The sequence below is a fragment of the Odocoileus virginianus genome, chromosome 19 (genome assembly GCF_023699985.2).
Source record: "Odocoileus virginianus isolate 20LAN1187 ecotype Illinois chromosome 19, Ovbor_1.2, whole genome shotgun sequence".
Classification (NCBI taxonomy): Eukaryota; Metazoa; Chordata; class Mammalia; order Artiodactyla; family Cervidae; genus Odocoileus; species Odocoileus virginianus.
Genome location: NC_069692.1, coordinates 12,328,510 through 12,355,690, shown reverse-complemented (window position 1 = coordinate 12,355,690; position 27,181 = coordinate 12,328,510). Strand labels below are relative to the sequence as shown.

At 45.4% G+C, this 27,181-nt stretch overlaps 1 protein-coding gene across 1 annotated transcript; it reads right to left on the bottom strand.

Annotated features, from left to right (window-relative positions):
- Positions 1–1,266: 1,266 nt before the first annotated feature.
- Positions 1,267–19,192, bottom strand: HDDC2 (HD domain containing 2). The gene is made up of 6 exons (XM_020878907.2): positions 19,034–19,192; positions 17,262–17,383; positions 15,182–15,284; positions 9,653–9,721; positions 5,461–5,599; positions 1,267–1,534 (listed from the first exon to the last, which is right to left on the bottom strand). Exons 1-6 carry the CDS (start codon positions 19,118–19,120, stop codon positions 1,437–1,439), a joined length of 618 nt encoding a protein of 205 aa, XP_020734566.2. The 5' UTR covers positions 19,121–19,192; the 3' UTR covers positions 1,267–1,436.
- Between the last annotated feature and the right edge of the window lie 7,989 nt (positions 19,193–27,181).

Below are 27,181 nucleotides of genomic sequence, written 5' to 3'. Positions count from 1 at the left end.
AGTAAATGTGAATCCTCACGTGGCAGGTAAATGAAAAACTGAGATTGTGACCAGTATTAAGTCTGACCCAGTAAAAACTTCCAAAGTCTCTGTGTGGATTTATGAAAATTACAGCAGGCAAACATCCCAATAAAACTCCAGGGTCACAGAACATCTTCCGCTTATAAATATCTGAACTTTATCTCGGGTTATTTTGTGTGCATGATTTCACGCCAGGAGAAAAAAAAACTCCAAAATACTGATATGGTTCTGTTTTCTTGCTAATAGTATCTCCGGTAATAACCAGACTTTATTGACTTTCAACCATTTACTGCTTTCTACATAGTGAGGCTATGATGCAACAGCATTTCCAGGCAGAGCAGCACGGCTCTTGGCAGTGCAGATCGGCTCTATGCACACGTGTCTCTTGTCTCTGAAGAGATCACGGCACCTTGCTTCCGGCAGACTGGGTATCCATGGATACTGCAGAGTTTCCAAAGAAACGCTGCCAAGAATTCTCACCATGCCAGCCTTTTCAGGCCTTCTTCAAATGGAAACTGACATCTGAATTAAAGGGACAGGCATCATGCTTCCACCAGACTCCTGAGCTGGCCAGCACGGACAGCCATCCTTTCTTCCCCATTCAGTGGCTGTGCATCATTTAAAGGCAAGCGGGCAAATGACTTATCCTGGGAAAGGGAATTGAGGGGAGAAAGCCAGGTCTGACGTGATCTCTCCATAAGGTCCAATGACCCAGTAATAACTTATTATGTATTTCTTGTCTGGTGATAAATATAATCAAGGCCTGAAAAATATAAACCAGCCAGGGGAAAAGCAGAGGCCGACAAATAACATTTGAGATTGCATGCCCAGATTTCTCTCCCCAGATGACAAAAAGGATTGCAGGGAGGCAACCATGACCAGGTTTTCAAGTCTGTGATCAGGGGCCTAAAGCAGGTCACAGTGAATTAAAGATCGGGCTGCAGAACTTGAATAAAGCAGCATTTCAATTGATGGGAGGATGCATTATAATAATTTGTTTTCCCTAGATCCTTATCACTAAGCCAGCTGAAGAATCTTCTTAAAAGCAATCATAATTAAATTTTCTATTATTCAATGAATCTGGCCTTCAGGGACGTAGGTTATGAACTCAGAATATGATGATTTAGAATCAACAATAAATATTCCAAAGTTTAAGATTTTAAAATTTTATTTAGTTCAAACCGCCCCCCCCCGCCACCCGCTGCCAGCCTCCAAGTCTCCATCCATGACATTTTCGTGACCACATTCTGTAGCTTCTTTTATTATCCAAACTGTATCACGTTTCTTGCTGGAGTCCAGGCAATTGAAAATAAACACATCTGGGAAAATCAACAGACCAACAGTGGCGAAACACAAAACCGAGAGACAGAAAACTGAAATGTTTGCTTCACAAGCGCAGCAACGTAGGGGACATCTCAGGAGTGTGGCTCACTGGCGGCGCTGGCTATGTTAGCGTTTCTTTCTGCCTCAAGTTCAGAAACAAGCTGGACTATCTCCGGGTGACTGAATTTTCCTGCAAGGCAAGAAGATGGGGGAAGAAATAATGACAAGAGAATACATCAATTTCTCCAGCTGGATCCTAGGGCTTGCCAGGGGCTCGGTTCTGTGATCTGACCCACACTTCCCTCCAACACAGATGATACAATCCCAGGTCCTGGAGAGGTGCTGAAGGCAACCACTCAGAACTCACTTTTTGTCACCCCAGATGCAACGGAGAGTAAAGATGAGAATTAGGAAAAGAACTGCAGCTCAGGCAGAGCTGGGGAAAACTGCACCAAGCAACCTTTACTGGGAACTCCAGGGAAACTCGGGGAGGTTGGAGCCTTCTCTGGGAACATCTGAGAACAGCCTCTGGCCATTTTGAATCTGCAGTTGTGGGGAACCAAACACCTACATTGGAGAAGGAAATGACAACCCACTCCAGTATTCTTGCCTGGAGAAGCCCATGGACAGAGGTGCCTGGCGGGCTACAGTCCATGGGATCATAAGAACCAGATAGGACTGAGTAACACTTTCACTTTCAAGCACCTACTTATGAAAAGACTAGCAGGAAGACCAGTGGGTCCAGGCTGTCCCCTTGCTTGCAGACAAGAATGCAAACATTTACCCTGAAACCAGCTGGTCTTTCCTGTCTTCCCAGCCCCTTGGCTTTCCCTGGACTTCTGCCCTGGGCAGTAACAGAGCTCCGAGCTATCTTAGGTGGACAGTGGCTGGCAGGGGCGATGCTAAGCCCACTGTCTCCTCCCTGATGGTCTTCTCTTGCCAGTGCCTTTTGCTGCTTACTGTTCATTCCGCAGTGAACGCTATCCCATTTATTCCCCATGCGCCATCTCTTCGCTTAATGTCCCCTTCGCTGTCTTGCCCTACCTGACACCTGGCTGGTCCTGCAGTGCAGCTTTCCCTGTAGCTCCCCACTGCTGGCTGTTTTCTGTCTTATGCCGCTCTTAGCAACAAGCGGGGGCCTGTTCTCCACGCTCTGTGTTGTTTCCAGGTCACCCTCTGCCTCACTGTGTAAAGGCTAGCCCTCAGACTTACCACCATTCCACCAAAACTGCTCTTACCAAGGACACCGGTCAGTTCCACGCTGCTCAATCTGACGGCTACTCCTGCCCTCTTGCAACTTTCTTTCCTTGGCTTCTGGGACCCCTGATTTTCTCCCATCTTTCCCATCTAGTGTGTGTGTGAGCTTAGTCGCTCAGCTGTGTCCGACTCTTTGGGACCCCATGGACTGTAGCCCACCATGCTCCTCTGTCCGTGGAATTCTCTAGGCAAGAATACTGGAGTGGGTTGCCATGCCCTCCTCCAGGGGATCTTCCCAACCCAGAGATGGAAATCAGGTCTCCTGCCTTGCAGGCGGATTCTTTACTGACTGAGCCACCAGGAAAGCCCAATCTAGTGGCAAGTCCAAAATCCTCAGGCTCCTCTTACAAACACCCCCATATACAAACCCTGTTGACTCTACCCTCAGAATATATCCAGAATCTGACCTCGTCTTATGTTTTCCACCATGACCATCCTGTCCAAACCAGGGCAAGCAAAATGGTGAGAAATCACTTCTTACATCGGTTACACTTTTTATATTTATTCACTGCTCACTAGAAGTAGTGCACCAGAGGAGAAACTGCAGTGAAGTTTAATCTCAACTGTGGGCTCATTACCCACTTTCTAGGCTCAGTATCTTGTTCAGTAAAATGTGGAGCTTAAGCTAGCTCCCATATTTTTGGATTATATCAGTATTCTCATGTTTCATTTTCTATTTTTTTCATTGTGAATGCATCCGAGGATAACAGTGTTAATTAAGATGTAAAGCACAACACAAACCTGATTACGACCTTATTGGGAAAAAGATGCTATCTGGGAACCCGATCACTGCTTCTAACATGGTTGGCAAACCTTTTTTGTGAGGAGTCAGTAAATATTATGGGCTTTGTGAACCATTTGGCCTTTGTGGCCAACTACTCAACTCTGTGGTCGTAGCACAAAAGCTGTAGAGACAATATATAAAGAGTGTGGCTGTTTCAATAAAACTTTATTTACACAAACCAGCAGGCCAGTTTGGCCCATGGGTTATAGTTGACCGACTCCTGGTTTACAGTGTTATTCCATTTAACTGAAGTCAAATATTTTGAGCATCACTTACTTCAAGGACAGAGGAGACAAAGCTGGTCATGGCCCTCAAACAGCTTACCATAGGGTGGGGTGAACAGATGGGGATTTGGGAAGAAACCCAACTAGGAACAGCATAATGGAGAATGCAAGTCAGACTGCAACATCACGGTGGCATGCTCTGGACCACGTGCAGGTTGAGCAAAAAGAACGAACACTTAGTTGTGAGCGGGAGGATTGAGAAAGGAAACCAGAGAGTTGAAGGGCCTGAGACTGCAAAGCTGTTTGTGCTCAGACACTCAGTTGTGTCTGACTCTTTGTGGCCCCATGGACTGCAGCCCACCAGGCTTCTCTGTTTATGGAATTTTCCAGGCAAAAATATTGGAGTGGGTTGCCATTCCCTAACTCCAGGGGATCTTCCCAACCCAGGGATCGAACCTGTGTCTCTTGAATCTCCTGCACTGGTAGGAGGATTCTTTACCACTGCGCCACCCGGGAAGTACAAGAAATATCAAGGAAGAGGAAAGCCACAAAGCAAAGATGTGATGAGAGCTAGATCTACAAAGGAGGGAAGCACTCAGAGGTGCAGGGTGAACTCCCGGGCCTGGGAGATTAAATTAGGTGGTTATAACAGCCATCCATCCAGAAACAATGAGGGCCTTGCCTGGGGCAGAGGTAAGTGAGCCAGAGACAGAAGGAAAATCAAATCAACCCCATTATAATGCAAATCAGCTCTGGGAGCTTATTTTGGAGCTGGGACTTTCCTGGACTTGATGGGGCCACAAAAGGGTGGGGAGAGGTCACAGCACGGCCACCTCTAACAGTTCTCTAGGAGAGATGGAGGGTCAGCTGAGCCTGGGGAACTCCGAGGGAAGAGAGCTGGAGCTCTTCTCCAGGGAGCAGCCGGAGCAACAGGAGACCCCGGTCAGTGCCAGGCTCCTCGCGGCAGAGGCTGTGGCGCAAGGAAGACAGCCAAGGCTTACTGCCAGGCATTCCTCTCAACACTTCGCATATGTCCTCAAACAGCCTTATAAAGTAGACTCTATAATCATCCTCAATTTAAAAATGAGGAAGAAAGAAGAAAAGCGCTAAGTCATGTCCAACTCTTGCAATCCCATGAACTATAGCGTGCCAAGCTCCTCTGTCCGTGGGATTCTCCCAGCAAGCATACTGGAGTGGGTTGCCATTTCCTTCTCCAGGGGATTTTCCCCACCCAGAAATTGAATCCAAGTCTTCCACATTGCAGGCAGATGCTTTTACTGACTCAGTTACACAGGAAGCCCCAAGAATAAGGAAATGAAGAAATCTACTGGAGGTTACCTAAGCTGAACATGGCAGAACCAGGATTCAAACCCAAGCAGTTACAGGCCTGTGCTCTGAAGGGCTACAGAGACAACGGTGACTTTGCTGTCTGGAGTCTTCTCTTTTTAAATCTCGATTTCCACCTTACATGACCTTCCCTCTATTAAGCACTGACATAAAGTACTTTGATATTCATCATCTCTCTTACATCTCAAAACCAACCTATAGATTGAGTAGAGTACTATGATTTTCATTTTTCAGGAAGGACACAGAGAGGTCAGGAGACCGCCCAGGAGCACACAGCCAGTATGTGTGACGTGAATCTGGCGCTCAGACTCCAGGGCGGCAAGGCTCTCTTGCATTAGGTAGCCTCACACCATGACTCTCATCATTTTCTTCTCAGATGCTCCATATCAAAGGGTCAGAGGAGGGTTGAACAACCATGGACTTCCGTAAGGTACTATTAGTCATTACACTAGGAGCAAGTTAAACCAAACTGAAATGGTGCTTATTGAAATCAGCGCTGCGTACCTGCTGTGGAGTCGTAAAAGTCCTGCAGTCTCCCAGGCTTGTTCTCAAGGTCTTCATACTCAGATGCCTGAAGAATCATCTCACATTGGTCCAGCTGCTTCACGAATTTGGCTTCTGCACTAGACTGGGTCTCATATTCCTAAGTAAAGGGACAATTTAAGTAGCATGATTAGGGCTGCACGTGTGGGTGCTAAGTCGCTTCAGTCGTGTCTGACTCTTTGCGACCCTATGGATGTAGCCCACCAGGCTCCTCTGTTCATGGGGTTCCCCAGGCAAGAATACTGGAGTGGGTTGTCATTTCCTCTTCCAAGGGATCTTCCCGACCCAGGGATTGAACCCACATGTCTTACTTCTTCTGCATTGGCAGGCAGGTTTTTTACCACTGGGCCACCTGGGAGGCCCACCTGATAGGTTAGGCCAGGAAAATCTGGTACCTGAAATCAGTCACAGCTAAGAGCACATTCTCCACTGGCCACGTTTCTCCACTGTATACAAAACCGTCAGAGAGACTATTCACACACAATTCGACAGCTTAACACCCATGTTCCGTGTGGGCGCTCACAGCTCTATCTAGTTCACCTGATGCCTGCGAAGTCTCGTGTTCACATGGGCACGTCCAAACATTTTTGTTCCTCCTTAGTCACTTGTCTTCAAGATCATTATTCTTTAATCCAGATTATGAGTATTAATTTCAGGTTAATATTTCATCCTGGGGTTTCCCTGATAGCTCAGCAGTAAAGAATCTGCCTGCTACGCAGGAAACATGGAGCTGTGGGTTCGATCCTTGGGTTGGGAAAATCCTCTGCAGGAGGACATGGCAACCCACAGCAGTATTCTTGCCTGGAGAAACCCATGGACGGGGGACCCTGCTGGGCTACAGGCCATGGAGCTGCAGAAGAGTCAGACATGACTGAGTAACTAAACAACAACAACAAATATTTCATTTTATGCTTCTCAAATTAGTTCCCTCTCTGTTTAATGTCAGGTGTCCTTTCCCTTTTGAAATGAGTTTCTGGCTTGCTCCTTTAGTTTTGGTTTCCACTCTACACTGGGAAGCTCTGTCCTTGTTTTCAGAATAGAGAGGAGCTAATCACATCCCTCTGGGTTATGACTGTTGAGGATACAGCCAGGGTCTGAGAACTCTCTGCTGGGTGTATGTGCACGTGTTGGTGGCAGGGAGGCAGTGAAGGCAGCGGGCAGGAAGCAGCTTCTTTATCTTTCCTTGTGCCACTGTCCCTCCCTCCTCGGTGCAGACACGAAACGAGAAGCGACAGGCAGTCTGCCTCTTAGAGCACACCTGTCACACAGCCACTGTCCCAGTTACAGCCACAGAGCATTCTTCTATTAAGACCAAAGTGTCCCCAGCTGATTTCTGTGTCAGGTTCTCATTTGTAATTCCACCCTAGATAATCAATCTGCCTTTCTCTCGCCAGGGTGATGTGTTGTGAATCACTGATGGTTTTTGGTTTTTATTAGATACAGCTCTGGTGCGGGTTTGCAGACCAACAGAAGGGTAAGGGTTTCAGGCAGGAAAGATATACAAGTTCTAGGTCTTCAACATGGAGGACCAAAGGGAAGAGAGGGAGGAAAGGTGAAGAAGGTCAAAGGTTTCCTGTCTCCCTCGGAGAAAGGCCGGCCCTGACCACAGTGCACACACAAAGTTAATCTTCTGCATGTCACGCCATCCCACCTTGGTGACTCTCCCTCTGGGTCCCAGGACCCTCATATTGCTGTGCATCAAACTCCCCACCGAAATACTACCCTTGTACTTTGGAGCACAGAACAGGGAGACCTTCTTAAGTGCTTGCACGCTCAGTTCATGTCTGACTCTTTGCAACCCCATGGACTGTAGCCCACCAGGCTCCTCTGTCCATGGGATTCTCCAGGCAAGAATACTGGAGTGGGTTGCCATTTCCTTCTCCAGGGACCTTTTGAAGGAGTACTTTTTAATCCAGCTGGATCTTCAGCTGCAGGCTGGGAAACAATTCAAAGGCAGGTGTGTGTGCCAGGCGTTGGGCACGTGGTGGGGAGCGGCTCCTACTCTGCCTTGGGATTCAAAGGGCTCTTTCTTTAAAGCAAAACTCAGGTGGAAGAGTGGACATCCTTCTGTGATACTTCGAGGAAAAAGTGAAAATGCTTTCTCTTGACTTACTGAAATGTGATTTCATGCTTCTATGGCAAATGATAAATTATAATTAAGGATATTTAATTACTTTAACTAGACGTGACCCTTTGGGCCGAAAGCTGTTGTTAGTGGTGAACAACAGTGATTTACATTCCAGAAATCAATTTAACTGCCATTTTCTGTGTAACTAGTACTATTCGAAGTTCCCTGGGTTCAGAATGACCCTATTTTCTGAAATCAAAATCAGACCATAGGGACTGGAGACAGAAAAACAGAGCATGCTATATATGTCAGGCAATATTCTAACTGCATTGTCATCGTTTGGTAGCTAAGTCGTGTCTGACTCTTTTGCAACCCCATGAATGACAGCCCGCCAGACTCCTCTGTTCATGGGATTTCTCAGGCAAGAATACTGGAGTGGGTTGTCAATTCCTTCTCCAGGCTATCTTCCTGACCCAGAGATGGAACCGGTGTCTCCTGCATTGGCAGGTGGATTCTTTACCACTGAGCCACCGGGGAAGCTTTCCAAATGCTTAACAAGCTAATTAATTTGATTGCCATACAACCCTGTAATACGGGTATGCTATTATTAGTGTCATTCTGTAGATGAGGAAATTGACATACAGAGAGGTACCGTAAGTTGCCCAAGATCACACAGCTAGTAAACAGAGGAGCCACTAATTCGAACCCTGGAAATCTAATACCAAAGCCAACGTGTTAATACTAAACATGATTTTTAAAATGTGCAATGTGAGAGCTGTTCTCTGTTTATAGTGTTCCCACAAAGTTCAAATCTACTTGTAATCTATGAATGTGATCCTATTTGGAAACAGTCTTTGTAGATGTAATCAAATTAAGAAAGAGTCCTAGTGGATTAGGACGGATCTTAATCTAATAACCAACATCCTTACAAGAGGGAATTGGGCCCAGATACAGACACAGGGTGGGGGGTGGGGGTGGGGAGGTGGCACAGGCAGCTTCCATCCCTGGGTCAGGAAGATCCACTGGAGGAGGGCATGGCCACCCACTCCAGTATTCTTGCCTGGAGAATCCCTTGGACAGAGGAGCCTGGCGGGCTATAGCCCATAGGGTTGCAAAGAGTCGGACACAACTGAAGCGACTCAGCACGCCTTCATAGACATGGGGTGGGGGGGAGGGGAAACAACATCTGACTATGCAGGCAGAGCCTGGACAAATGTGTTTAGAGGCAAGGCTGCCAAAGCTGGATGAGGCATCACCAGAAGCCAGGGAGAGGCAAGGAGGGAATCTTCCCCTAGAGCCCTCAGGGAACACAGCCCTGCCCACACCACGATCTGGGCTTCCAGCCTCCAGAACTATGAGGCAGGGCTACCCCAGAGTGAGGAGGGGCTAGGGGATCAAGCAAGGAAGGCGGGGAAGAGGTGGTTGGAGGGAAGTGGAAGTGAGAAACTGCCCGAGGCAGGGATGTTAGTTTCCCTTCCCACCGGGAGGCGGACAACAGGAGCGGGAGGCATGCCCCTTCCCTGGAGCCACCTGCCTCAGCAGTCTCTGCTATCAGCAGCACCAGGGAGGCGCTGAGCCCCGACAGGGCCCATGTTCTGTGCTAGGCTCCTCGGCACCTCTGCCCTTGACCTCAGGCAACACTAACAACCCTCGCGGGTTTCACAGACAGGCAGCTGACTCAGGGAGGCGAATGAGCCCACGGTCACTGAGCCAGAAAGCGGTGAGGTGGGAACCCAGCTCTGAACGACCCCAAAGCCCATGTTTCTCTCAAGGACCAGAGGTGGGTGGGTGGGTGGGGGTGAGGCTGGCAGGGTGGAGGATGAGAGCAACGCATCAGGAAATTCAAGGGGCTCTGAGTCAGTATTTGTACCAGGCACTATGGTGAGAAGGGAAATGCGGAACGTGGAAGGAAGAAACATTTCTATCAGCCCTGATGGTCACCTACAGCAGCTGGGAGGTGAGAAACACGCAACCCAGAAAGCAGGTACGTTAGACACGGCATGTAAGATAGTCTAAGGCAACTAAAACACTGACCAGCCACATAAAGTCAGTTACAATAAAAAGCAACCCAGTGTATACACTTACTTCCCAAAGTTCATAGAGCTCCTTCTGGAGATCCTCGGGGAGGAGCTGGGTTAGCTGCTTCATTGCTTCCTGAAAGATCGAATAGTTATTTTAATCATGTTCACACTTGTTAGTTAACAACTCATCTACAAATGCCAAATAGTGGACTCACACTCTTCCAAATAACTCCCAAAGGGGCAGCAGAATATTGGAGAAGATTTAGGCTAACCAGGAGGTCAGCTGTGTACATTAAATAAAGAAGTGTCATTATTTATATGTATTTACTCAGGAGCACTTATGTTGTGGCCTGCAGCACATCAGACACAATCAAAGGAGCCCACCAGGCTCCCCTGTCCATGGGAATCTCTAGTCAAGAATTCTGGAGTGGGATGCCAAACCCTCCTCCAGGGGATCTTCCCAACTCAGGGATCAAATCCTCATCTCTTGCATCTCCTGCACTACAGGCAGATTCTTTACTGCTGAGCCGCTGGGGAAGCCCTCAACAGTTAAGTACTATAGTTCAAAACAAATCTGACTGTGGGGAAAACAGGAAAGTATCAGTGAATTACGAAGCTCAAATAAACTTTTGGTATACCATTATGTTCCCTTTCTATTGTTAATGTTTTTATTTGCAAAATGTAAAGCACTACACAAATGGGCAGCCATTGTCACTAACATAAAGGAAATCACAAGACAGCATTTTGCTAGGCTCACAGACTCACAGGCTGAAAAGAGATGTTACAGGGTGGTGAGCCAAACCATCCATGTGCACCAAACCCTCCGGCAGCATCACTGGAACTGGAGTCCTCCCTCCACACACATGCCTCAGGGTGGGAACCTAGCACCCCAAGAGGCTGCTCAAACGGACTTTAAGCAGCATTAGTAGGAAGTACCAATGTCTCACATCAAGCCGAAAATTGTCCCTGCAAGTTCTTCCACTATGTCTAACCCTACCCCTCCTGTCTTCCTCCCTCACAAAAACACAATGTCAAATCAGGTGGGCGGTAACCCAGCAGCCTAGAATCTCTGAGGCCAGTGACTGGTTCAAGGGATGGGCATGTAACTCTAACCAGCCACTCAGGGACCAGCTGCATGAGGAGATCGAGGGAGAGAAGCCCCGGAGTAGAGTTCAGAGAGCCAGACAGTGAGAGCACGGAGGGTGTTCAGTACATATTTCTAATCTCCAAAGTCCCAAGAGCCCCTCTTATTCCATCTCCTCCTTCATTTCTCTGTTGCTCCAAAATCCTCAAATATCCCATTTTGGGGGCATGAGGTCTGCAACCTGCTCTCAAATGGCTTCCAACTCCTTCACTCTCCTCCTATCATCATCCTCCACCTCTTAATCTTCTCCAGTTCATTTGGCCAGAGCTTAGGCTCCCTGAAAAGAATACCGTTTTAAGAAACATTTTTGGCAAAGTGCTTATATAAAAGGGACAAGGTCTTACTAGAATCAAATGGTGAAATGGTAAAAAGCAATAAAAATAAAAGTGAGTATTTTATATATAGCTATAACGGGGAGGGAAAAAAAAGTTATAGAGCGCAACCACTTCCAGAGCAAACCATACAGGCCAGTGTCAATGGTCTGCTCATGTAAGTAGCGTTGTCATCTTGAAAGGCTTGTAGCATACCACCCTTAGTGGTATGAAATTCTGGGTATTTTGTACTTGCATTCTCCCTTGTTTCTTTTTCATAAGTCTCAGCAAAATACTTGAGAAAAGCCCTGCATTTTCAAAAATTAAAAATGTCTCTACAAATAGATCACTTTTCTCTCCACTATTATAGAAACATTTGCCCACTGCTTTTGTTTGAAAGGAGTGAACTGAATAACATATATGTACAGAGACATATCAAAATCGAAACTCTTCAAATACAAACTTAATCATCCTGCTCTGACAAGGAATTATTTTATTCCCTTTAAAGTGATACACCCAGCACTGAATATAGTGATTGATGGGTGGTCTGACCCAGTCAAAACACAATGGAACCAAAGTGTCCATCATGGTAAATGCTCTATAAGTGCAGCCCAAGACTGAGTTGGAAATCACATATGACTTATTAATAAGTTTCCTGTTGACTAAAATCACAATGTTCTTTATATTTTGCTCTCTTTCTGAAGCCAAGCAATGATTTTTCTGGATCTAAACTCATTGACACCATTTGTTATTATACATCAGGATTGCATTTGAGACCTCTTAGCTGTTATTCCTTGTTTGGCAGCCTGTGCCACAGAATCCAGTATTCTTGCCTGGAGAATCCCAGGGACGGGGGAGCCTGGCGGGCTGCAGTCTATGGGGTGGCACAGAGTTGGACACGACTGAAGCGACTTAGCAGCAGCAGCCACAGAATCATGCCCTTTTTAAAAGACCCTCTGAAATCGACTTCACTGAAGTCCAGGACAAGGGTCTGAAGATACCAGACTTTCCCTTCTTGATTTCGAGCCCTGCCACTCCCGCTTCTAAACTGAGTTTTGCCTTGTTCACACATAGATTTAGAGTGATAATTTCCCTAGCTTCATCCTGTTAGCAAAGCATGTCAAGAATTTGCCTGAAATTCTGAGCTGAATGAAACGTTAAGCGCCCAGAAAGCAGTATTCATCACTCACACATCACTGATGACCTGCATAGTGCAAGAGCTAATGACAAACTATAGACTGAGATGTGGTCTGAAACCCAGCTTGCCATTTACTAGCTGTGGAATCCTGAGCAACATAACATCTTTGTCTTTCAGGTTTCTCATCTATAAAATGAGGTAAATAGGGGTACCTACCTGAAGGGGTTGCTGTGAGAATGAAATAATCACTATATATACTTATTATCTGGAACAGGGTAAGGAGTCTATAAAATACTCACTCTATGTTTCACTTTCTCCATCTCGCCATGTTCACTCTCATAATAAATGGTTCTTCCCCTGTTAACCTCTAGTTCTTCAGCAACTTTAACTGTCAGGTATGTATATACATATGTATCATGACTCTGTTCTCTTAGTAACTTTTCCCTTTGCAAAAGAATATAGTAACCTGTTATTGCTGTATTCCAGCCTCAAGCTCCATTCCACTAGTTCTTAATGATCCCTACGAGGCATCATTTACCATCTTGGTTTATAATGTAAAGTGTGTTTAGGAGGGGAGTCAGCCTACAAGCATTGTTTTTGCCCCTACCCTCTAAATTTTCTCTTCTATACCCTCATTTTCCCTTTTATCTTACTACCTACTTTCCTCTGAGACAATCAGCTTTCCAGGGTTATCAAATATTTTCCTTCCCTCTTACTTGGGTTTAAAGCCCTCTGGATACAGTGGACTAGCCTCTGGGCAAATGACACTTCCTGGTCCAGTATGTGTCTTTCACTTCAAAGAGCCAAGAAACCCTCAGTTAATTATCTTAAGGCATGGTTCAGACATCCAAACCTCATCCCTAAACACCATCTGCATAAGGAGTTGTTCACCGCCCACATCTTTCTCTCTGTTCCCAAATCCTAATGAGCGGAGGAAGAAGCAATGAAGGATCAGTGCTTCCCAAGCCTTTGGTTTCTTGTCCAAGAACTTGTGGTTCTTAAAGATGTTTCCACGTCCTTTCTGATGATGATATTTATTCTCCTGTGAATCAGACGGGGTGGGCAGCAGCCAGGAGGTTTAATGAGGCTGATAGGGCTTTTCATCACTGCCCAGATATGGCATCCAGCACTCTCTGGGTGGCAAGTCCCCTCGATGCCCCTCCAGGGGGGGCGCCACTAGCCAGGACTCAGCCTCCATCAGGACAGAGGTACTCTGTCGCCAGGCATTGGAGATCCCTCCTACTGAACTGTTCCTTCTTCAGAAGGTTCTGACTCGTTCCTCGGTGGAGTGAACCTCACACTCCTTGGGTGCCCACAGGGGAAGTGTCTTCTTCCTCTGGTCACTTTAAGGTTTCAGATCACCCTATGGATCTTCAGCCTGTGATTTCTCCTCCACAATGTCTAAATTCCCCTTGCATGAAACTACATACATCCCAAAACGTGTTACACAATTGAGGAGTCTTTTCCTCTATGCCATACATCAACACCCAGCATCCTCTGGTTTGGGGCTAATTCCTTTCTGCAATTCAGTATCTTTTTTTTTTTTTTTAATTTATTTGGCTGTTCCCAGTCTTAGTTGCAGCACACGGGAGCTTCACTGTGACACGTGGGATCTAGTTCCGAGACCAGGGATCAAACCCAAGCTCCCTGCTTTGGGAGCATGGAGTCTTAAATCACTGCGCCACTGGGAGAGTTCCTGCAACTTGGTATTTTGAACTAACTGGTTTCTTTTTGTATCAACCAAACAACCCAGGAATTCTTTGTTCACCACAGTCTAGACTCCCACAGAGAAACATTTCCTTAGCTCCTCCCTTTTTAAAAACTGTACTGATGCTTATGTGTTCTGGACCTGTATTTATAGGATGACCACATTCCCTATCTCCCTTGTTCCCATAATTTATGGTGTGTTGGAACTCCTGAATTGAGATTCCCTGTGGATCTTCTTGCCTCAAAAAGGGAAAAAATGCTGTTGGCTACTGAGCTCTGGCCACACCCTTCCCCCAAGAAGGACCTTCCCTGTTAAACCATCTTGATGAAGGATCTGTTGACTTAAAGACATTTAGGATCAATCCCTCTGGCTTACAAGAAAAGCAGCTTGCAACAATCCCTGAATTGGGAACCATCCACTCAGCTTTAAAAAAACAAACAAACAAACAAAAAAAAACCTTCCTGAATTTTCCAACCTCTGCTTCAAATACATCTTCCTCTTTGTCTCTGGGCTCTGGTTTTAAGACTTCAAATCAGCAGACCCTGTTTAATTGATGTGATTTCTTACTGATACAAATTTAAAAAATTTTTAACCACTAAATTAGACTAATTTAAAATTTGTTGTTATTGTTGTTGTTTAGTCAGTAACTTGTGTCTGACTCTTGCAAACCCATGTACTGTAGCCCACCAGGCCTGTCTTACTAAATACTAACTATAATAATTATTATTCCTGGGTTTTATAGAACTTCTCACCAAAGAGCTTAACTGGCATGAAGAATGCCTTCAAATTCCAGCTATCTCCATGGTTCGAATGAAAGCCATACAACATATCCCGTGTTCAGATCCCTTTTTCTGCCTCTCCGTGAGAAATGAAACCAACACAATGTCCTGTCCCTGTGTTAAGGCTTGGAACAAGCAAAAACCAATTCACTGTTTACTTCACAAAATTCTTACTTCTGAAGGTAAGATTGTAAACCAATCCAAAGTAGAGTAAGCACTAACAGCTTGCTCTTTAAGACCCTTGCTAAGACCTTGCCTCACCAGCCCTACCAACCTAAAGCTTTTATGTTTAAACTCTGGGCAATCTCATCTTGTAAGACAGTACCCACTCTTGTAAGATCCATCCAAACATCCTCAGGCCTAGGCCCTGATCTTCCTTCTCTGTCAAGGAGGTAACCTCTCTTACTGCAATAGGGTTGGTGAACTTAGCTGCATTTCAGCAATGGGTTTTTCTGGTTTTCCTTTGTTTCAGCAATGGGTTTTTCTTTTGTGGAGTCAACAGTCAACACTGACCTCTTCTCGCCTATGTTTTTCTTCTTTGGGGACGTTATCTGCTGGTGCTATGTCCCCAACGATGCATTCTGCCATATCATGAACCAGGGCTAGGCGTACACATCTGACCAGGCAAGAAATAATTACACAGAATTATACTCACTACAGACTCCTTCTCTATACTACTTTAAGTTACTTTAAGTTACATAATATAGTTTTTTTTTCTCCAGCCTCACAGAGAATTTTAATGCAGTATTTTCTAAAGGTAATTATATTTTGCCAGCCTACAACAGATCTGAATCAAAAGTGCTAGTTAATAATCAGCACAAAAAATGAGAATGCAAGGGAAGTTGTTAGTATGAATTAAAAAAAAAAAGCTGGTCTCTTAAATACCACTTTAAAAGGCTGATAACTTTAGATTAAAAAGCCAGAAGGTGATCTGGTTATGACATTTACTTATCGATATAGCACTTAAAAAAAAATCATTTTCCAAATGTACTAGTTAGATGTCAAAATGAAGCCCTTTATAAACAGGTAGAGCTGGACAAATCTGAGTTTGAATCCAGTAATTAACATCTCTGGTAAACTGTTTACCTAAATATAAAATGGTCACTGTATTGATTATGTTCATTTTGTAAGAAGTTCTGTTAGGTTAGAGTATACATTGGAACACTTTTCAAGACCTATTCTTCTGCTTTATCTGATAACATACATTTCTTTAATTGCTTACTTTTAAAGGTAACATTGTTTAGAGTCTTACTAATAGTAAGATGAACACTTAAATATGTATTTTCTTCAAATGTTTAAAATGTTTATAGCATTCAATATGTAGCTGGTATTGCTTGATTAAAAGTTACCTATTTAACATTTAAAAAAAAAAAAAAAACATCTATTAGCTGCGTGCCCTTTGCCAAAGTCACTTAATTTCCTTAAATGCTAAGTTTTGCAGCCTTCATTTTATTATCTGTAAGAAAGGGGTAATAATACTTCCTAAGTTTGGTATGAAAATTAAATTCACTACTTTATGTTCCTGGAACATGTTGATCATTCAACAAATGACTAATTGTTAGTGGTAACGATCAGTGATTAGGATAATCGTTATCAAGATAACAAAGGCAGCTCATGAGATAAATGCCCCAGAGGGCCAGTCTGCTTTATGTTCCCAGCATCAACAAAGCAGAACAAGAACTCGCAGGTGTCCCTGCCTGCAGCTGCTTTCTCATTTAGCTCAAACTGTAGCCTATGTGTAAGTTCATCTCCATTCGACACCATGTTCATCTTGTACCATGTGCCAAAAATCTCCTTAAGTAACAGGGCTCCTCAGACTCCCAGATGAACCTCTGCTTCAGTTGGATGGACTGACTTATCATTTCCAAAACATACCTTTACTTCCCTATCATCAGAGATTTGGTCTCCATGCCTTTCTCTTTATGTGCTGTGTCTTCTACTTCTAAACCTAATCAACCCTTTGGAGGTCAACTCAGATTCTGCCCCCTCCAATAAGATCACCCAAGAGCAGGTGATTTCTCCTGTTAGAGTAGTTTTCTAATATGACTTATTTTGTGCTTTGTATAGAAGCCACTCTGGGCCCATGTACTCCATCTGGGTTTTATTTACTACCTCATACTGTTTGGCTAGAAAACTTTGTCCTGTGCTCAAAAAGCATTTTAAACACTTGTTGGTTGACTTAAGGGGACAGGATATCTCTTTCTCAGTTCTTTCCTGCAAACACCACTTCAAAGAGTCACTTCACGAAAGAGTGCTGCTATTCAGAAAAGGGGCTAAATAAAATACATAGTGTCTGGATCCGATTTTAGACATAAAACACTTACCTTCAAGGCCCTGGAAAACCCTCAAATCACACTTATGTTTCCCTGAGACCAAGGCAGACTCTTTCACTTGCCAAGAGAAAACCCAGAGTGCAGTTTACAACTGCAGCACACAGTCCCCCTGCCCACACCCTGAATCTGTAAGGTTTGCCTCAAACAATTTTTCTTGACTATAAACTAACCTAGAAGAACTGGACACAGGCCTCACACGTGAAGAGTCATGCACTCCCATGGATCAGAGACCCTAACTGACACCAGAGTTCACAGCTTACCGGTCTTTGTTAAGACATTCATCTTTGGTCACCAGAGCCATAACTGCCATCCTGTACATGTGATCTGATACGCTCTCTGGCTTCTGGACATTTCTGTATACCCAGCCAGTCCGTGGGACTCTCTGATAAAAATGAACAGAAGGAAATTGATAAGAATACATGTTTTAACTATCTGCTATGCTCTTTAAGAGAAGTCCAGGGAATAGAGCACTGGGCCATAGTGTCAGTACATATTAAAAAATGTTTAACCAACTTACGGAGAAACATCTGGAATCAAATAAACGAGTGAGGTCAGAGAATGATAAAGAGAGAGGAAAGAATAAGCCACAGATACACAGCATAGAAGGGCTTTCCTGGTGGCTCAGATGGTAAAGAATCTGTGGGCAATGCAGGAGATTTGGGTTCAATCCCTGGTTGGGAAGATCCCAGGAGAAGGGAATGGCTACCCACTCCAGTATTCTTTTTTTTTTTTTTTTCCCATTTATTTTTATTAGTTGGAGGCTAATTACTTTACATCATTACAGTAGTTTTTGTCATACATTGAAATGAATTAGCCATGGATTTACATGTATTCCCCATCCCGGTCCCCCCTCCCACCTCCCTCTCCACCCGGTCCCTCTGGGTCTTCCCAGTGCACCAGGCCCGAGCACTTGTCTCATGCACCCAACCTGCGCTGGTGATCTGTTTCACCCTAGATAATATACATGTTTCAATGCTGTTCTCTTGAAACATCCCACCCTCGCCTTCTCCCAGAGTCCACAAGTCAGTTCTATACATCTGAGTCTCTTTTTCTGTTTTGCATATAGGGTCCACTCCAGTATTCTTGCCTGGAGAATCCCATGAACAGAGGAGCCTGGCCAGCTATAGTTCACAGGGTCACAAAGAGTCAGACACGACTGAGTGACTTATACACACACATACAACCTATAAGTCTAACCGTGTTACTGATGTTTGCATGTACAGAACATACACAAGTCCTTAGACATAAAAGTGAAAGCACTGAACTTGAACCAAGTGACAGACTTCCAAATTCTGAAGCAGAAAGGGTTAAATAAGGCATTTCTAATTCCTTCACACTACCGCCAGTCATAACCTGCGATCCTGAGAGACTGTCTTTTCTCCTTGGGATTTGACATGTCTAAAGTTTATATGCTATAGTAACAGTGGAACGAAACAATCCGCTCTGAGCTTGGAGCAACTCCACAAAACCATTATTGGGTGCGGCCAGGATGGGGGTGGGGGATGGAAGGAGGATCCCCTCGGATATAACTTCAGTGTGGACTACATAAAATCCTTCCTTGAAAAAAACACAAAAGATGTTAAGCACTCAAATCCTGCAGGATCAATGGGTTCGGTTCTTCCCATTAGCCCAGTTGTGGGGTCATGAGCCTCCTATGTACTCGGGGCAGACTCGAGCCTGGAGATCCACACATCACCTCGCTGGCTCCCCTTCAGAAACCTCTCGCGAGGCCGCCGGGGCCGGGCCCCTCCGAGCGCCAGGCCGACACTGGGGTCCAGTGCGGCTCGGACTCTGCCCGGTCTGGGGTGGGGCCCCAGCAACCCCGCCACTTGCCTCCTCCGTCCGCGATTCTCACGCGCAACCGCATCCCTCTGGAACGGCTTCCCTCTGCAGGCCCCACGAGGCGCGGAGAACTGAGGAAGGGGGCAGGCCTCCGGCCGGGCGGGGACCGGAAGCCCGGTCGCCTGGCGGCCGACCCCGGCCTCTCTCCGCGCAGCCGCGACCTCAGACAGCCCTCCCGGCGCCCGCTCACCTTGAGCTGCCCCACCAGCCGCAGGAACTGCAGCAGGTTCCGGGCCCCGTGGCCCGACATGGTCACAGCGGGTGAGGCCGAAGCCATGCGGCAGCGGATCCCAACAGGTCCTAGCCTGCCGCGAGACCGCCGATTGAAGCTCCGCCCCCGAAGCTCCTCCCCCTGAAGCGCCTGCCCGAAGCTCCGCCCCTGAAGCTCCTCCCCCGAAGCTCCGCCCCCTGAAGCTCCTCCCTCCCCCTTCTTCTCCTCTGCGTCTTTCTAGGTCTCTGTCTCAGGTTTTCCTCAACCTTTCTATCCGGAGTTCCGCCTTTACGGCCCGGGTGGCAGCTGTTGAACATTGCACCACCCACGTCAGAGACTCTGTACTTGGAGCATCTAGGTATGCGTTACTTGTTTGCTAAACTCTGCTCAGCTGCACTCCCTCAAACTTTGGAAGGGCTTGCAGTTCCTTGGGGAGCGGCAGAGTGAGTGGCGTGGAGCAGGAGGGAGGGTTATGTCATAATGCACCAAAATCTTGCCTCTGGACTAGAGGAAGAGATAGACTCTACCTCCAAGTGAGCAATCTATCAACATTTTTAACGGGGGCACAAGGAAAATGAGTTGGAAGGGGACATTAATTAGGAGTGAAAAGAGTACTGGAAGGATTGGATGCTAGACATAACTAGAGGACTAGGAGGTGAGGATAAATGGCCAGGGAGTGAGAACAATCCCGTGATGAAATCACAACCTCCCTGACACCGCAAGTGATAAAGAATCCCCTACCCCGAAAAGTTGTTCAGGGCCTGTCTCAACTGTCTGTCTTAATTCTGTCAACAACCAAGGGTGCCAGGTTTTAAAGGCATTTAGTGTTACTCACTCAGTCATGTCCGACTGTGTGTGACCCCGTGGACTGTAGCCCGCCAGGCTCCTGTGTCCATGGCATTCTCCAGGGAAGAAAACTGGAGTGGGTAGCCATTCCCTTCTTCAGAGGATCTTCCCAACCCAGGGATCGAACTCAGGTCTTCTGCTTTGCAGGCAGATTCTTCACCATCTGAGCCACTAGTGACGTGCATACTGAAGGACTGGATGAGAGAGGGTAGCATAGAAAATAGACACTATAGGGAGGAAGGAAGTAGGCCAGTTAGGAGTCTATTGAATTAATTCTTTGGGGAGATGATTTTGGCTTAGTCCAGGATTCTGGTAGTGGAGATGGTGAGATGTTGAATTTGGGGTGTAATATAAAGATAGGACTAACAGGGTTTGTGACAGATTGGACATGGGGTATGACAGAGAGAGGAATCAAGGATGACTTCACAAATTTTGACCTGACCAACCAAAAGGATGGAGTTGCTATATACTGAGCTGGAGAAAACTGTAAGAGTAGGTTGTGGGAAGGGTAGGAAGCAGCAGTTTAGTTTAGGACATGTTGAGATACCAATCAGAGATCTTAGTAGAGATGTAAATCTAAAAATCAGGGGAAAGGTAACAACTTTGTGTCAGCAGCATAGGATGGTTTGTAAAACCAAGAAACTGGATGAGACTATGTGGTGGAAAAGTGTGGATGAAGAAGAAAGGATGTCTGAAGCCTCAGGTCTCAGACAAACCAACATTTAGAGTTTGGGAGACCAGGAAGGAGTAGCCAGTGAAATAGATAGAAGACTAAGAGACAGTTGTGTCCTAAAGGCCAAATGAAGAAACTATTTCAAGAAGGAAGGAATGCGATCAACGAAGTCAGCATTATATCAGATAAGGACTGAGATTTGACTACTAGATTTAGCGAATTCAGTGTCACTGCTGACCTTGACAAGAGCAGATTTAGTTGATTGGGATAAGCAGGACCCTACCTGGAAATGGTTCCAGAGAGAACAAGAGTGAATATTGCAACTCTTAAATGAATGGGGCATTTAAGAGGACATTTCTTTCTTTTTTTTTTTTCCAGAAGATGGGGGTATTATATTAGTATTCTTATTTACTGATGGAGGTGACCTAGTAGAAAGGGAAAAATTAATGATATAAGAAACAAAGGAAAGAAATGCTGGAATGATGGCCTCAAGTAGATATAAGAGCATACAGTCTAGGGTACAAGACAAAAGATTGATCTCAAGAGCATTCATCCATAATACAGGAGGAAGGGAGAATAAATGGTGACTAATTAATGGCATTTATGGTCATGAGAGATTGTGGAGTTGCCTTCTGATTGTTTCTATTTTCTTACTGAAATAGGAAGTGAAGTCTTAACTAGGTTATGTTGTAGTAACATGCAAACACTGTGTCTGAGGAGTTTAACATGGCATTTCTCGCTCAGGCTAAATGCCTGTTGTTGGTCAACTAGGGGATGTTGCTCTAATCTCAGCCAGGGAGCGGGGTGACTCGCTGTTCTTCTCTGTTACTGAAACTGAAAAAGGGAAGAGTAGCATCCTGCCTCTTAAAGCCTGTCTCTGGAAATGATATCTGACCTTTATTCTATATATCCTTGGCCAAAATAAGTAACACTACCATGGTAGCTTCAAAGGAAGAGACCTGTGAGATGCAATCTTACCATCCCAGGAAGAGAGGAGACCAGGAAATCTGTGACTGGAAGAGGAGGCATTGGAGGGTGAAGGAAAGAGAAGATGACATAAAATAGTTGTTTTGGAGAGTAGGATAGCAATGGAATTAAATACAACTGTGCACCGAATGAATGCCAAGGACAGTGGAGCTTGTTTTACACGTGGTTAGGATAGTGGACAAGGAGCTATTCTTTAGGTGCATGTCGCGCAGTTGCTTAGTCGTGTCCGTCTCTTTGCAGCCCATATACCATAGCCCGCCAGGCTCCTCTATCCATGTAGCTCTCCAGGTAAAAATACTGGAGTATTTTTGCCCTCCTGCAAGGGATCTTCCTGACCTAGGGATCGAACCTGCACCTCCTGTGTCTCCTGCATTGGCAGGCAGATTCTTTACCACTGAGCCACCTGGGAAGCCATTCTTAGGTAGGTGGTACTAAATAAGGAAAGAATCAGATCTTAAGGAGGTCTCTGACCAGAATGGGGCAAAAAGTGATGCTATTGAGAAAGCTGCCTTGATGTATGGCCATGGAGTCTCCAGGAAGCTCTGGTCTTCAGTTCAGTTCAGTTCAGTTCAGTCGCTCAGTCGTGTCTGACTCTTTGCAATCCCATGAACTGCAGCACGCCAGGCCTCCATCACCAACTCCCGGAGTCCACCCAACCCATGTCCATCAAGTCGGTGATGCCATCCAGCCATCTCATCCTCTGTTGTCCCCTTCTCCTCCTGCCCCCAATCCCTCCCAGCATCAGGGTCTTTTCCAGTGAGTCAGTTCTTCGCATCAGGTGGCTGAAGCACTGGAGTTTCAGCTTCAGCATCAGTCCCTCCAGTGAACACCCAGGGCTGATCTCCTTTAGGATGGACTGGTTGGATCTCCTTGCAGTCCAAGGCGCTCTCAAGAGTCTTCTCCAACACCACAGTTCAAAAGCATCAATTCTTTGGTGCTCAGCTTTCTGCACAGTCCAACTCTCACATCCATACATGACCACTGGAAAAACCATAGCCTTGACTAGATGGACCTTTATTGGCAAAGTAATGTCTCCGCTTTTTAATATGCTATCTAGGTTGGTCATAACTTTCCTTCCAAGGAGTAAGCGTCTTTTAATTTCATGGCTGCACTTACCATCTGCAGTGATTTTGGAGCCCAGAAAAATAAAGTCTGACACTGTTTCCATGGTTTCCCTATCTATTTGCCATGAGGTGATGGGACCAGATGCCATGATCTTAGTTTTCTGAATGTTGAGCTTTAAGCCAAATTTTTCACTCTCCTCTTTCACTTTCATCAAGGTGTTCTAACTTCAAAAGTTCTCAGTGATTAAGCCTCTGCTAAGTGAGATACTGGAGAAGGCAATGGCAACCCACTCCAGTACTCTCACCTGGAAAATCCCATGGACGGATTAGCCTGGTCGGCTGTAGTCCACGGGGTTGCTAAGAGTCTGACACAACTAAGCGACTTCACTTTCACTTTTCCTTTCATGCATTGGAGAAGGAAATGGCAACCCACTCCAGTGTTCTTGCCTGGAGAATCCCAGGGATGGGGGAGCCTGGTGGGCTGCCATCTATGGGGTCGCACAGAGTTGGACACGGCTGAGGTGACTTAGCAGCAGCAACAAGTGAGATATATTGTTATTCATCTCACCTCATTTTAATTCATCCAGTGTTTCTCCAAGATAATAATTCCACATTTCTGATGAGAAAACTGAGTGGCACGTAAGCTGAAGAGCTGGCCTGAGTTTTCACAACCAATGAACAATGCTTCCAGAACTGAAACTCAGGTCTGTCTTCCTCCAAATCTTTCTTTATTGACACCTTGCTGCTTCCCAACCCTCTGGCTTTTAGTACCACATCTTGTTGTGGAAATTAAGATCCTGTGTATAAAATAGATTTGGTGTACTCTTATTTGTGTAAAGCTTGGTCAAGTGAACAGATAGCAATGGATTGATCCAAGAAAATTTGCCCAGAAAATATTTATAAAAATGTCTTAGGAACAGATGAAAGAATAGAGACTAAAAGCTATGTTTTTTTAAAAAATTTTTTCCTTTAGATACCAAGAGAGAAATAATGCTTCTGCCTGCCCTGTCTTCATTGATTATAAGGTTTAATAGTTGGCCTATATCAGTGACTCTCAATCTCCGGGTGACTTTGCCCCAGTGGAACATTTGGCAGTGTCTGGAGACATTGTCCAAACTGGACAACCAGACATTGTCACAGAACACGGTGGAGGGTGTGTGTCTGTCTAGGAAGCAGAGATCAGGACTGCTACTAAAACTACAAAGCCCGTGACAACCGCCCACAACAAAGAATTATCCAGCACAGATGTCTCATATGCTGCAGTTAAGAACCTGCAGTGTATAGCTCCAAAATGAAAATGCTTACAATTAAACTCATATTGTCGATGAATTGTAATTGGCAGAAAATGGAAGTATGTTTACATTAACTTGAGTGAGGAAATAAAGTAAACAAGCAATTTTCACATGTAATCCCTTTTTAAAATAGTGTAGACAGGCTCTGGAGCTTGGCCACAGAGGTCCTGGAAAGGTGAGGGGAATCAGAGGAAGGCTTTGATCATTTACATAACTAAGTTGGGCTTCTTGGGTGGCTCAGTGGGTGAAAAATCTGTCTGCGTGCAGGAGACACAAGTTCTGTCCCTGGGTCAGGAAGATTCCCTGGAGGAGGGCATGACAGCCCACTCCAGGATTCTTGCCTGGAGAATCCCATGGACAGAGGAGCCTGGCGGGCTATGGTCCATAGAGGCGCAAAGAGTCGGACACAACTGAAGCTACTGAGCATGCGCACACATGTAACTAAGTTAAGCTGAGCAGTTCCGCTCACGGAAGATAAATGTAGGGTAGTAAGTCTGTGGAGTGGAGGAATATTCCAACGGGAGTATTTGCTCAAGGGAAAGAGCTTGGGTTTTGTTCTCTTTTTGCCACTTGCTTGCCTGCGGTGCAGTATTGCAGTGCAACAAAATAAGAGTGGGCAGCAGTCTTCCATAAAACCAGCCATTAGGGTCAGAGGTGGAGGGGTCCTCTCTGCTCACATGAGCAGCTGCAGAGCGCTCCCTGTCTGTTGGCTGAGGGTGATGGCTGAGACATTGCCACGAAAGAGGTATCTTCTTTCCAGTTAACCTTAAGCTGAGCAAGAACAGTTTGGCTCCATGCTAATTGTTATGAGTAGGTGTGTTAGAGTTACCCCTGGACACATCTGGATTACAGAGTGCGGATTCTGCATGTATAAAGATAGTATTACAGTGTTGTTTTGGTTTGTGTTTTAAATTATTATCTGAGTATTAATAAACAATCTCTTATATGAGTTTTCTGGCAAGCTGCCAGGCTTTCTCCATAGATAACCCTCTTCAGTGACTAAAGAGTTTCATAACTGCACAAGGGTCTTCAGCTACTGTATCACTCCATCCTTATCACATGGAACAGATTGGAACTTTTATCCATCTTGAGTGACTGAAACTAGTCTGCCCCTGTTCGTCAGTAGGTGTCATCAGGAATAGGGTGGCATTCCAGGTGAATTTCACGGAGGACCTTGATGCCAGCCACTGTTTTGGGAGCTGCTACATGGTGACCTAGGGCTTCCCAGATGGTTCAATGGTAAGGAATCTGCCTGCAAGTGCTGGAAATGCAGGAGATGTGGGTTCAATCCCTGGATCGGGAAGATCCCCTAGAGGAGGGCATAGCAAACCACTCCAGTATTCTTGCCTGGAGAATCCCATGGACAGAGGAGCCTGGTGGGCTGCTGTCCGTGGGGTCACAAAGAGTTAGACATGACTAAGCAACTGAGCAACTTGCACGTGATCACACTCAGAGACCTATCAGGTATCTTAGACCCGGTGTCAGAGTCCTTCTCCAAACACAGAAAAAGAAATGAAACTGTCATCCATACTCAGCAGTAGCATTTCCATGTTAAATAAAAATAATTACTCCTATAAAATAGCAGCCAAGTTAAGTAATATATAGAATAAACCAAAAGAGAACCAGAAAACAATTCTGATAGTATGAAGCTTCCAACAGTCTTTCTTTTTCTTTTTTTTCACTTCAATTAAAACAAATGCTGTTGTTCTAGCACATTCCTCACTATTAAAGAGTAAACTTGTATGTTTTGTAACACCTCAGGTATCCCAGAGGCCAAAATTCCAGTAATCTTTTACATCTGGAGTGACATAGAACCCAGAGGATTAAAGGGGCAGGTGATTTTTAAAGTGTGTCTAACAGAAAAAAAAAAAAAAAAAGAAAGAAAACAGCTCCAGAGCGCCCAGCATTCATTAAAGCCATCAGACCAAAACCTGTTGGATTGGGTCCAAGATGGCACTGGCACTTAATGGTTTCTTGGTTTGATGTTCAGGAAGAATAGAGATCCTTCAGTGCATTTTCAGAGTCATAAAAGGCAAATCAAACCACACCAACATTCAAGACAGGATGTATAGAGGAAGTCTAAGGGAAGAGGGGGAAGAACAAAGACAAATAACAAAGACAGTGAGTGGTGAATGTTACAAGTGGTGGAAACGGACATTGACTCTAGGAAAACAATTAGATACAAGGACAGATACTAAAACTGCAGGGCTTAGCTTCACTAAAAGCTCAGGACAGTCAGGCAATCTTGCACGAGGAGTGGGGGCTCGTGAGAGGGTAACAGTGGAGTATCTGCCTGCGGTGCAGGAGCCCCAGGAGATGTGGGTTCAATCCCTGCATTGGGAAGGTCCTCTGGAGGAGGGCCTGGCAACCCACTACAGTATTCTTGCCTGGAGAATCTCATGGACAGAGGTGCCTGGTGGGCTACAGTCCATAGTGTTGCAAAGAGCTGTACGTGACTAAAGCGACTTAGCGTGCATGCATCAGGCAGTGAGTACAAGAAGTATTTAGATGGAAATGATAATGCTTTTCTTTTTTAAAAATTATTTTTATTTATATATTTTTAATTTTGGGCGCACTGGGTCCTTGTTGCTGAGCGCCAAAGAATTGGTGCTTTTGAACTGTGGTGTTGGAGAAGACTCTTGAGAGTCCCTTGGACTGCAAGGAGATCCAACCAGTCAATCCTAAAAGAAATCAGTCCTGAATATTCATTGGAAGGACTGATGCTGAAGCTGAAGCTCCAGTACTTTGGCCACCTGATGTGGCCAGCTGACTCATTGGAAAAGACCCTGATGCTGGGAAAGATTGAGGGCAGGAGGAGAAGGGGACGACAGAGGACGAGATGGTTGGATGGCATCACTGACATTGGACATGCATTTAAGCAAGCTCTGGGAGTTGGTGATAGGGAAGCCTGGCGTGCTGCAGTCCTTGGGGTCGCAAACAGTCGGACACAACCGAGCACTGAGCGACTGAACTGAACTGTCTTTGTTACTGCTCAGTAGAGGGGACCACTCTCGTTACAATGTGTGGGCTTCTCATTGCAGTGGCTTTTCTTGTTGTGGAGCATGAGCTCAGTAGTTTGGGCACATAGGCTTAGTTGCCCTGAGACATGTGGGAATCTTCCCAGATCAAAGATCAAACCTGTGTTCCTTGAATTGGCAGGCAGATTCTTAACCCTAATCACCAGGGAAGTCCTGATAATTCCTTTCTTTAAAAAAACACCTCCTTTGTGCCAGACCCTGCACTTGGAGTTCTACTGTATTATTTA